Here is a 13,097-nt window from a genome sequence, read left to right on the forward strand (position 1 = left end):
ACGACCCTTGTGTTTGTGTGGTCACTGTATAGGCAGCTCTGCAAACAGATACCTATGAGGTATATCTGAACTTCATAGAAGACCCTTTTTATAGACAGTTGGCATAGATTTGGAAAACTCAATTCAAATATTAGTTCAGCCGGGCTGTGGTGGCGCACACCTTTAATCCCAGCACTCGGGAGGCAGAGGCAGGCGGATCTCTGTGAGTTCGAGGCCAGCCTGGGCTACCAAGTGAGTTCCAGGAAAAGGCGCAAAGCTACACAGAGAAACCCTGTCTCGAAAAACCAAAAAAAAAAAAAAAAAAAAAAAAATATTAGTTCAATTCAAATAAAAACAGATGGGCAGAGTGGTGAATAGGAATAACAATGAATTTGGCATCAGATTATATGGGTCAGGGAGGTACTGTGTATTTATCAGCTACAATATTTAACTCTTTATCCTCTAGAGTCTAGACTTTTATCTATACATCTCTAACTTGTCTACTGTAATACACAGGTCAAATATAAGGGCCAAAAGATGGGTTTGAATCTCAATTTCACCATTTGCTGTATCTGTGACCTTAAGCAACTTAGTTAAAGCTCTCTGACCTTTAGATTTCTCAACTATATGATATAATTTATTATCATAATGGATATTGTGAAAAATCATGAGAGGTAATACATCTAGAATGCTTGTAGTCCAGAGTATGGCAAGGTGTAATATTCAAATAATGTTAGTAATATGAAGAGCTGATATGAAGGTTTAATGAGAAAATGATATTTTACATGCTAAATTTCTACACAAATATGAGACATTCTTTAAAATGTTACTGTATTCCTTCACTTAAAAAGGGAGTGATTCTTAGCCTTTCTAGCGCTAATGAGGTTAAGCCACAGATGTACTTCATCTGTTTTGCTAGGATATCTAGGGTAGCACAATTAACAGACAAAGCATGGGTTTGGGGTTACACTCTACCTACCTGGCTTTCTCTTTCACCTTTGAGGATCAAACAGCTATACTTAGAAGATATATTCAAAGACCATCAGTAAAGAAGGTGGTGCTTATACACAGAACACTTATTTCTTCACTTACGTTGAGTGTTGCATATGTTATCAGTTTTCAACAAGCATAATAGATACTTAATCATCAAGTTTTATTAAGTGAAGTGTTACCCTGGAGGAGTGAGGGCTCATAGAAGCTTTCTATGTGAGCAGTAGAAACAAACTGGTGCTAGAGTATAGGAGAAGGACAAGGTGAGGAAACGTTTAAAGACAGAGGATGCTGATAACTTTCAAAGAAGCTCATGCCACGGACATGCTAAGTCTGAAGATAGGGTCATTCTTCTTACCTTTGTCCAGAGACTATGGCAGCATTTGCCTCAAGCTCTGTAAAAAATAAAAAGGGGAAAATGAGATATGGAAGCTGTTGTTATGTATGTCCACAGGGAGAAGCTAGGAGTCTACAGAATCCAGAATGCTGTATTTAGACTAACAAGTCTCCATGTCCTGCAGGAGTCTTACCCACCCTATGTGGTATGGAGACAAAATCGGCACTGATCCAATTTGGTTTGTTGGGAATGTAAGATACTACTTGGTTTATTTTTATTTCTAGTTCACACTATGAAATAATCCTGTTAGGATCAACAAAATGAAATTCACACTGCCTGGTTCATATTTCACCCAGCTAAAACTAGTTTAGTAAAAGAAGCCTCTTCCTTTCATGTTGAAGAGACTGTTTTTATTCTTAAAATATCACCACCTCCTGCATTTTCTTTTTAAAGGCAATTATCTTTAAATATAATAGTGTCTATTAGAGATTCATTCCCCCCCCCACAACATTCTCACTCAATTTTAGAGGGCAGAGAGCTGTGCTTTGAGATACTACCCAAAGACTATATTATATCTGTTTCTGAGACACTTCATAGACTTCATCAAGCACCAAGCGACATCCTACAAACAAGTAAAACTGTCTGTCTAGCAGGGCTGCACCAGTGAGCCATTCCCTGGGCTGACCAGACACTTCTTTTCAGCACCAGCAAAAAACAAAACAAATCTTCTATTACTTGCCTCTAGGCAGCTCCATCTCTTACAAAGGCCTTTCCCTAATATACCAGACAGCCGTGTCTCTTGTCACTGGCCCACCCCTGGCCCTGTACCCGTTTTCTCATGTGGAGAATCCAGTGCCTCATGCTTAATATCTAAGCTGCCCGAAGGCAGAGTACCTAGCTTAAATTTTTTTTTTTCAAGACAGGGTTTCTCTGTATAGCTTTGGAGCCTGTCCTAGAACTCACTCTGTAGCCCAGGCTGGCCTCGAACTCACAGAGATCCCTCTGCCTCTGCTTCCCAAGTGCTGTAATTAAAGGCGTGCGCCATCATTGGCCGACTCTTAATTTTTTTTTTTTAATCTCAACTCTTTATCTGCCTTCCTTCCTTCCTTCCTTCCTTCCTTCCTTCTTCCTTCCTTCCTTCCTTCCTTCTTCTCTCCCTCCCTTCCTCCCTTCCTTTTCAGTGTTATAGGAGCTTGTGACAAGATTCTCATTTCGTAGTCCATGCTGCTCTGGAACTCACTATGCAGACCTGACTGGCCTAAAACTCAAGGCAATCCTCCCGCCTTAGCCTAAGTGCTAGGATTACAGGGAATGAACTACCATCCCTACCATATGTCATTTTTTATTATTGATGTGTTTATGTGCAAATTATTTGCCTTTTTAGGACTCAATGCCTCATATGTGAAGTACAGGTGACTGCATTATCTGCTTTAATGTTAAGATTAAACTGAAATAATACACATGAGTTTTAATATAGTACCCGGTACTTAATAATAAATCAATATTAACTGTTATTATTTGTTGCTATGATGGTCACTTTGTACTTTTCCTGCGAGGCGGCTGGACTTCACTGCCTTCAATGAAAAATTCTGGCAGAGGGAATCTTTGCTTCCTGTCTTCTGCCTAGCTCCCAGAATCTCTCCTATTAGATCTGAAATACTGCCACAAGAAACAGACACTAACTCCTTCTTGGGTCTCTATTTCCTTGCTGGGTCAGCTGGAGCACAGAAATCCACCTAATATATGCTCAATAATAAAACTGGTTCAAACAAAAAGCCGTGCTAACCTTGAAGAGCTGCCACCCCCACCTGTTCCCAGCACCCTCCTCCATAGCACAAGCTGCCTGGAGCTCCATATGCAGCCTGCTTGGGCCTCATACTAGTAATCCTCCTGCCCCAGCTTCCTAAGTGCTGGGATTCTGTGTGTGCTACATCAGGCTAGTCTGCTCTTTTAGTCTTAGTTTTAAATTAAGTAATTCTGTTTGTGTTTTGGGACAAAGTCTCTCTATGTAGCCGTGGCTGTTCTGGAACTTAATTTTTGAGGAGGCTGACCTCAAACTCACAGAGATCTGCTTGCCTCGTGCTAGGATAAAGGCATGTGTGACTGCCCAGCTTGTGTGTTCTTTTGAAAGATGACACAGAAGTTGATTTTGAGAACTTTTCCACTAATTTATATAAGTGGAAGGTTCTGAGGGTGTTATAGTTCTATGTTTTTGAGGCAGAGTTCCATGAAGCCCAGGTGGCATCAACCTTATTTTGTAGCTAAGGATGATTTTTGAATTCCTAATCTTCCTATCTCTGCCTCTTGAGTGCTGGGATTAGAAGTGTATGCTACCACACTTGGCTTCTGAGGTGATTTTAAAGAGATTAATATAAATTAAACTTTAAAAAGGAACAGGGTTCCCTAGTCAATCACTCTGATAAGAAAGAAAAACAGTAACATCCCATTTTCTGGAGTAAAGAGTCAGGGCAGCATCATGGATTAGGGAAGGGCTCATGAGGCTCCACCTCTACCTGAGGAGCTATTGACAGATTATGGCTGCTGGTAGGCTGTGGGGGGTCAGTTTAATTCAATGGTGTAGTCACTGGTAAGCTATTCATGTTCCAGTAAATAACCACACAACCATGCTTATAGCAAGAAGCCCAAATTAAACTCAGTGGGTCATTAAAACAAAGGTACATGAGAGTAGGAAGAGGACCTGTTGGGAAGAGGGAAGTGGGATAAGAGAAGGTAATGGGAGGGTGTAAATATGATCAAAATACATTATAAACATATATAAAACTGTTAAAGAATAAAATTTAAAAACATTTGCAGCAGGAAATGGAATTCCTTTTCCATTTCTAGTTAGTCTTTTTGCTAGGAAAAAAAAAAGAATATTACTACAGAACCCCTTTTCTTAACCATTTCTCTGTTCCAAAATGCACAGTACAATGTTGGTTATCATGTAGGTGGTTAGGAGCAAGGGAAAGAAAATGCGGTGGCTGACATGTGTTTTGCACATTTATTCTTTTCACAGCGTGCAGGAAAGTCATACAGGGTATAGAACCCTGAGGCAAGTTTTAAAATACAAACTGTATCTTATTTTTATTGGCTTACACTCACAAAGTCATTTTTCTTAAAAATTTGGTCATGTGTATACTTTCATTTTTGTTTTTTGTTTTTTTTTTTTCGAGACAGGGTTTCTCTATGTAGCTTTAGAGCCTGTCCTGTAACTCACTCTGTAGACCAGGCTGGCCCCGAACTCACAGAGATCTGCCTGCCTCTGCCTCCTGAGTGCTGGAATTAAAGGCATGCGCCACCACCACCTGGCAGGTGTATATTTTCAATAAAAAGTTTTGTTTTATTTTTTTTTAAGTGTGTGTGTGCGCATCCGACATGTGTGATATGCATGAGGGTGTCCAAAGAGGCGGCCAAGGAGACCTCAGATCCCTTGGAGCTGGAGTTATAGGCACTTAGGAACCACTGGATGTGGGTACTGGGAAGTGAACTCCGGTCTTCTGAAAGAGCATTAAGTGCTCTTACCTACTGAGCCATCGGCCCAAGTTTACACTGTCAATGATATTCTAACTTTCTTTGGGAACCAGTCATACTTTCTTTTTTGTACCCTTCAACAACCTTGTGTGACCAAGAACCAAGTAAAACTAAACACATCCATGATACTCATCTGCTCTGGTGGTCTCAAGCAGAAGTGTTCTTATTGCTATCAAGATACTTGTGTGTTCAGAGCTGACCCAGCATGTCACAGCAGCTATCTGTTAGACTACAACTGACTCCTCCTTCCAGAAACACCACCCCTAGTACTATTTACTAGGACTACTTACAATATCTTGGCCACAGGGAGCAACTTAAAGCCATCCAGAGATGGCTGGGATGATTCACTGTGAGCAGAGGGGCTCGAAATACACCTCTATATCTGCCATGATAATCCAGCTATATTTTGGTGCACTCATGCTTGCCACCCCAGTAAGCAACCATATGCCAACTAGTTGGCTGCCAGCCATGGATAGCAGGATCGTGGAACACAGAAAACAACTCAGGGTTGGATGGCAGACAATGAGTACGCTATGCCCTTCTTGAGCTCTCTGGCTAACACAACAAATGTGAAAATGAACAGGTTGGTTGGGAAAAGTACTACACAAGTTCCCCCACTCAACTCAAATTGGCTTGGAAACAAGTAGGTAGACAGTCCCAGGTACTTACTGGCATGAGAACACGTGACAGTGAGGACAGCACTGACTCCTTCCCATGTAACCCACTCCAAGAAAATATTCTAGATGGCGCCTTACCTGGTCTGGCAACAGGCCCCTGCAGTGCTGTGGCTGCAATCTCCTTTGGGACTAAAGTCTGTGAAGGGGCTGAGGCAAGAAACAAACAAACAAACAGGTCTTTTACTTTTTTTTCTAACTAAACCAGAAAGCATTAACCAAGCAACTAAGTCACTGCTGAGCCACCACGTTCTTAGAAGGCAGTGCTTGAAGCTGACCTTCACTATGCCCTTAACAAAGCAGCCAATCTAATCCTCAGCAGCAAGGCCTCCCACTCCACAGTCTGTTCCTCCTTTGTGCAGATATAAAGAACCAGTGAGGGGAGGGCACGAGAACAACAGTAATCACAATTTTAGGGCCAATTTCAGGTCATGACTCCTTTTCTTTTTGTTTGGTTTTCAGACAGGGTCTTACTCAGTTTCCTCAGAGTGGTCTTAAACTCTTGATCCTTCTGCTTCAGCCTCCACAGTACTGGGATTTTAAGCATGTGCCACCACACTAGGCCTGACTGCTGTTTTCTTAAAAAATTAAAAACTGTCTTAGCAAGCAACCTAGCTACTTTTAGAATATACCAATCCCTCAACATTTAAAAACTTCTGACTTATCCCTCTAGAGACTAAACATACTCCTTGATTACTAAAACACACCATTCTGTGCTCTTCTATAGCATCTAGCAAGAGTGATGGGCATAAAACAGACAATAAATTTATACCTAAATGAGTAAATCAATATGTAATTATTTACTTTTCTAATAAATAGTTTTAAGAACTTTCTAGAGGCAAGACACTGTGCCAGGCATCCTCAGAGATTGCGTCTTTTTGCATATCAGAAATTCAGCCTAGTATTGAAGATAAGATAAATACATGTGGTACACTGCACTATGATGTCACATGGAAAGAGACTACATAAAGTGTAAAGTGCCATGGGAGTCCAAAGCAAAAGAATATGCTAGGCTGAAAATGTAAAGGAACATTAAAGATAGAAATTAGTCTTTGAAAGGCAGAAAGAACTTAAGATCCTTGAGAACAAGAATACACGTACACTCTAGAACAGAACCTTCCTGGATCATTCAGTAAAAATTTAAGGCTCCGGTCTGCCAGAGCTGTCAAGGGTGTGTCCTCTCATCTTAACACTTCAGCCTCAAATTTGTGGCAAACTACAAGAATAAGTTTTATCCTTTGGTGGAAACTGAATTTTATAGATTTCTCTCTGTGCTTAGTAATCAAAGAGTTTATTCTGGATGCTTCTCTGATGAAGCATAAAATTATATCTTAATATCTACTTAACTTCAGATTGGTTTCTCACATTTTTCAAGATAAAAGCACAGAAGTCCCTTGGAAAAGAATAGAACCAACTACAACAAAGTAGGCAGTCTTAACTAGAACGGAACCCTTTCTAATTGCTAGTTTATCTCCCCAAAGCTTCCATGTTTATTATTATTTGTGACCCAAATAAAAACATTTTCTAATTACTTCATCATTATTCTCTTAGTATCAGAGGGAAAAGTTCCCTGAAAGGAAACAGAAATGGAAATATTCAGCAGCAGAGAACATGGTCTCATGCAGCTTAGATTGGCCCCAAACTCAGTATGTAGCCGAGGATGGCCCTGCTCTTGATCTCCCTACCTCCTCCTCCCAAGTGCTATGATTATACGCGTGCATCATTATGCCCAGCTTTTTTAAAAATTCTTAGTTACCTACATCAACAAAATTCACACTTGAAACACAGAGCCCTCTCTAGCAAAGTCCCTCTCTCCTATAAAGACAATGAACTCTTTGCAGGCCTCACCCCTCCCTGCATCTCTAACACTGAGGTAAGCAGGAGAAGAAGGGAAGGAACCTTTCCAGATCTCTATCTGAGGCAGTAGGCTGGCACTTGATATTCAAGTTCTCACTGAATCCTACATATTCTGGGAGGTAGAATTACAATCTCCACTTTACAAGTCAAGTACAAGGAACTTACTAGACTGTGTAACTGGCAACCAGTGGAGCTAAAATTTGAACTCCGATCATAACCTAAAGCTTGTATTTGTTCCTTTTCCTAATTAGTAGGCACTCAAACTATTTTAGCTGCATAAATAAAAGTGGTATTATTAGCTTAGATATGATAGAGGCCTCTTAAGTATGGGCACCATTAAGACTGACTAGTCTCTAAGAACATGCTTGGCGCTTCTGCATCATTTGAGCCTCAAAGGAGTAAGGAGCTGTAGGGACACCTAGGCTTCCACTATTAACTCCCTCTGCAGTACACAGGAAATAACCTGAACTGGATATCCATTGTTGTAATTTACAAAGAGACCATGTCCAAAGGAAATGGGCAATAACACTTAAACCATGGATGATCAATTACCATATTTTAGGTCCTATGCTAAGCATATCACATGCATTACCTCACTGAGATCTTGTAACTATTATTGTCTCCACACTACAAAGGAGGAAAAGTAAAACTTGCCCCAGCCCATCAAGCTGGCAAATGCTGGTACAGTTATCAACTCAAGCCTGTCTGACTCTTCCCGACTTGGATCTTCTTTTATTTATCATGAAACCTGGTTTTCTGGTAAGATTTTCTGGAGCAGCCAATCAGAAAGGTCCCTGAGTTTAGTACACTATGAGGACAAGGCAAAGAGAACAAGTAAGTCTTCATGATGGGAAAGGGTATAGCGAAGTCTTTGTTCACACCCAAGGGACCATGCCAGGCTGGAGACTTACAGTATAGGCTCAACAAATATTAAGCATTTCTGAGCTTCAATCTTTTCACCCATAGGAAGGAGTAAGACTACATTACATGGTTGGTATAAAGATGATGTGAGACAGTGTATGAAAATGCTTTTTATATATATATGGAAATGAAACATGTTTAGAAGCCAGGAAAGAACCATGTTAATGAATATAAACAGAACATGGGATTTAAAAGTATATTTTTCAATGTCCTTTCAGTTAGTAAGTCTATGACTATGGCCATTTTTCTTCCTTTAAGTAAAAAGGGCTCATGCTTTCTCTCTTGTGGGACAGGCCAGCAAAAACTGACATGAGGAGCTGATGCCAAGCTCAAGTACATACCTATGCTGGGTAGAAGCTCTGGATGAGATCCCACCTTCTCCTCCACTAGGCCACCTGCAAGTGGCTCAGATGCTACGCCACCAGGATTGCCTTTTGTGGTTGGTGCTGTGGAGATGAGCTCAGAGGGTACCAGTGTGGTTACTATTGAGCGTACACTGGCGGAGAGAGCACCGCCAGGTAAGATGGGTCCTGTTGAGGTGGAGCTTGGGCCCATGGGGCTAGAGGTCATTTTTAGTAGCGTGGGTGCTGAGGGTGTTGGGGTTTTACTGTCCAGCTCCGTGGAGCACTGTTCTGTTCCCATTAGCCCAGGAGTTGTGGTCTCTAGCCCTGGGCCTTCAGACTCTCCATCTGCACCATACTGTTCTTCCCCTTTCTCCAGAGAGCCTGTAACTTTCTTACAAGCCTTGGTCAGCAAAATCTGGCCAATTTTGTCCACTTTTCCTTTGCCCTTACTGGATGAGACTGGGCTTCGCCGATTGGCAGAGGAGCCTGGACTATTGGTCAAAAGGGGAGAGACTACTGTGGTTGACTGTGAAGAGAGCAGAGTGCTCTGATCTGCTGAGGTGTTCAGCTGAGGACTAGCCTCATCTGGATTTAATTCTTTTACTTGCTGGATAGGATTAGGAGCGACGACTGAAGAGGATGTACAAGGAGGGGAAGGCAGCTGAACAGGAGTGGCTCGGGAGCTAAGGACCAACGGCCGGCCTGTCTGTATGTTTGGAGCAGGGCTACTGGAGGGGACACTGGGGGCCACAGGAGCTGAAGAGAATTTTATGTTCTGAGGTATGTGTAAAGGTCCAACAACTGCGACGGAGGGAGGCATCAGGCCACTGTTGGTTGTCAATGGGGTTGCAGGAATTGTGCTTGGCTGTGATCCTTTCATAACCTGAATTATTGAAGACGAATTAATAAAGACAGGTGTAATGAACTGAGGCCGGGCGTTAGACTGAGCAGCGGACTGTCCCTCAGAAACCATAACTTTGTTACCCACGTTGGGCATTGTGACGACTGTTGACATCAATGCAGAATGCAAGTTTGTTGGCAGGGCTGCTGATGTGTTAGATGAAGTGGTTATGGGATTGGAAGTAACAAATACAGTTATCTGGTTTGGGGGCAAAGGAGTAGAAATGGAGGAAGAGCTGACAGGTCTTGACATGACTGGAGGGATGCCTGGTGCAGCATTAGAGCTGACCTCACTCAATTCTGGATGCGGAAGGGTTGAGCATGGCTCATTACTGTGAGGTAAATTTAAGGAATTAGAGGTTTCTTTAGAAGACGGATCCTGCAGTGTGGGAATGACAGATGCTTTTTTGAGGTCCTCCCCTGAAACTACTGGAGGTGCTACTTCCAGGTCTGTAAGCCCAGGGGGTTTAATGGTCACATTAGGAGCTCCAGAGTTGTCAAGAAGTTGGCTTAATGATGTTGGTGCTTCTCTCATGGCAGGAGACATCAAAGTTTTGTTCTCTTCAACACTGGGGAGTTTGTTAGGATCCAAAGGTTGCCCGTCCTTTTTTGATTGATCTTCAGGAACAACCATTTTAGCTTCCTGGGTAGGGACTACTTTCAGCTCAACATTTACCTGCTCTTTCCTACCCTGGGAACTCTGGCAATCACTGTCCTGAGGAACGTTCAAGCTCTCTTTGTTATCCTCAAGAACAGCCCCCACTGCAGGCGCAGGGACGGCGGGATTCTGGGGATTAAGCCCACTACTGTTAGGAAAGCTTCCAGATACAGGGGGATTGGCAATAGGAGTGGGACTGACCAACACATTTCTAGGCAGCTCCATGTTCTGCAACAGGGTTGTGCTTGGTTGAGAAGTCAGAGTAAGTTTAGGGGCTTTTGAATTTTGCCTTCCAGGACTTGGGGTAGTTTTCCTACTGGACCCAGGACTAGACCTGCGACTGTTGCTTGGACTTGCCCGTTTTGTTGTCCCAGGATTAGACTGTTTTCCAGAATTCACCACTACAGAATCTACTTTATGAGACTGTGGGGCAGCAAAGTTAGGAGGATTATTTATGGTAAGATTTGAAGGTGCTTGCCCAATGGCCTTCAGAGTGGTTGGATTCAAGCCCTGTTGATCAAAGCCCCTATTTAAATTTGGCCTGGGAGGTAAAGGAATATTAATCTGTGGAGGGAAGAGTCCTGCTATGGAGGCATTGAGTCTTTCTGGTGACAGACTTATTTCTGAAGGTTCTGTACTGGGAGGGCGGTTGTTGGGTGTCTGAGGATAATAGGGTCTGGGGCTGGCTCTGTTTGGAGTTTTAGGCCTAGATGTCTGGGCTGGAGCAGCAACATTTGGAAAGTGGTGGCCATGGGAGCTGGGCAAGGAATTTACAGGAGGTTGCTGGGGAGTTGCACCTTGAGTTGCTGAAAGGGGAGATGGTCCAGATTTGGGCCCTGTCATCATTAATTGATTCTGAGAAACTACTAAATGTGAGGGCATGTTATTTGGGCCTCCTGAAACAGATGGCACTTCACTGCCACTAGCTTCAGGAAGTGAGGACATCTCTCCTAGTGGTGAGCTAGAAGAATTCTGTGGGTTCTCCTGGTATACCATTTTCCTTGAATTACTTCCCAACGGAGTATTCACAGACATTGGCATTCTTTGTTTATCAGGTGATGGTGGCACAGAAGCAGGTCCTTGCAAACTAACCATGACAGGGACATTGCCACTCTGCTGCATGGGCATTCTCTGGGAGTCTGGGTTCAGAGGACCCCGTGGAGGATGGACATTTTGGGAGACTGGAAGCCTAATGGATTTAGGATCTTGCTGCATCATGAGCATCATCATCATTTGTTGTTGTTGTTGTTGTTGTTGCTGCTGCTGCTGCTGCTGAGACTGTGGCTGACTAGGTGGTGGTGGCTGCTGCTGCTGCTGCTGAGGCAGTTGTGGTTGTGGCTGCTGCTGTGGTGGCTGTGGTGGGGGTGCCACATGCTGCATGAGTTGAGGAGGCATCTGCTGCAGTGGCCTCTGTTCAACTGGTTGAGTAGGATAACCTAAAACAAGCCCCCCAAAATCAGGGAAGTTAGATTTTTCAGCAAGAAAACTTTGCTACCTTTAGAGTATAGCTAAGCAGTACTCATAGGTAGCAGACTGTGCACAAACAGCTCAGGCATGCTGCTCCCAGGACAGCCCCTCATTATCTGACACAAGCAAGGGGGCACACTGCTTAAGGACGCAAAAAGCAAAGCATTAAGAACATGAAGCCCCTTGGGGTTTAGGCTGCAAATGAAGCATTACTGTATTAAGACTGTGTTATGCACTATAAATAGTTGAATCTACGAGCTGAACATGAAAAGAAAAAAACTCTATCGACAGCAAATGGGTGGCTGCCCAGTATTTAGGTCTCATGTAGAAATAATCAGTATTTCACTGTGCATGGGAAATAAAATATTTAGAAACCGCTTTCTTTTCGTAGCAGAGAACTTGTTTTTCTCAAGACTTGGTTTTGATGAAAACAGCCTTTTTATTCCTTCAATAAAAGTAAAAGATATAATTTTAAGATTGAGTTCTTTGAAATGGGATTTCAATTACTCTGGTTCATGGTCTCCTATGGACTATGCTGTATCCTCTGGGTTCCATCCTTTGGGGAAAGCTGAATGTACTGTATTGCCCCTAGGTTGCATCAGTTTAATAAACAGAGAGCAATTATGTTGAAATAAAATGAAATAGTAAAATTTTTATGCATATTCATCTCTATTTACTTTTGTATATAGAAATCTTTATTTGGAAAAGTATTATCTATGAATCCACAATTGGAGAATAAATAAGCCAGAAGAACAGACCTCAGGAATAAAAGATAATTTGAGGACAAAAACTTTGAGGAACAATGCCTTCCAGATCTGAAGAAGACAACCTCTATATGATTCCCTCTTTTGTAATGATTTACTTGAAATTTCTGAATAAAAACCATATACAATCAGCTTAAAGAGAAGGAAGATTAAATTAAACCAAGAATAAAGGTGGTTCAGTGTAGGAAAGTGGGCATATGCTGGGGATGTGATTCCATTATTATATTTATTCCACTGTTGCATGAAAAATAATTTGGAAGGTTTCCAGAAAGTACAAGAACATGAATAACTGGCTCTGGCAGCTGGAAGAAATTCTGGGTCAAGATTTTCTCAGAGCGACTACCAACACTTTGGTTAGACTCTGTGCTCAACAGAGTTACTGTCTTCTGGAAAGATCTCCACGGTACCAACGAGCAGAGTCCAGTTCTGAAGTTGTTTTTATTTGTTTGTTTGTCTTTGATTTTTGGTGACAGGGTCCCAAGTATCCCAGGATGGCCTTAAACTCATTATGTAGCTGAGGATGGTCTTGAACTGCTAACCCTCCTGCCTCCACCTGCAAATGCTGGGAATATAGACAGGCCTGTGCCACCACACCTGGCTCAATTTTGAAGATTTTCTTTAAAATCCTTTATTTTGTTTTGTTTTGTTTTAGGCCCAAGTAACTTTTTGACATTT

At 42.2% G+C, this 13,097-nt stretch overlaps 1 protein-coding gene across 6 annotated transcripts in view; it reads right to left on the bottom strand.

The window, feature by feature from the left end:
* The window catches only part of Ncoa6 (nuclear receptor coactivator 6), an 86,390-nt gene that overhangs the window by 10,325 nt on the left and 62,968 nt on the right, over window positions 1-13,097 (bottom strand). For all 6 annotated transcript variants that reach the window (XM_052725660.1, XM_052725659.1, XM_052725664.1 and 3 more), the window contains 3 exons: window positions 8,631-11,627; window positions 5,593-5,661; window positions 1,328-1,364 (listed from right to left, as the gene is read on the bottom strand). In XM_052725660.1, the coding sequence (XP_052581620.1) occupies window positions 1,328-1,364; window positions 5,593-5,661; window positions 8,631-11,627 (3,103 nt within the window). The remainder of the gene's footprint in view (window positions 1-1,327; window positions 1,365-5,592; window positions 5,662-8,630; window positions 11,628-13,097) is intronic.

This window comes from Peromyscus californicus, unplaced genomic scaffold, assembly GCF_007827085.1.
Source record: "Peromyscus californicus insignis strain IS unplaced genomic scaffold, ASM782708v3 Scaffold_7__1_contigs__length_154581171, whole genome shotgun sequence".
Classification (NCBI taxonomy): domain Eukaryota; kingdom Metazoa; phylum Chordata; class Mammalia; order Rodentia; family Cricetidae; genus Peromyscus; species Peromyscus californicus.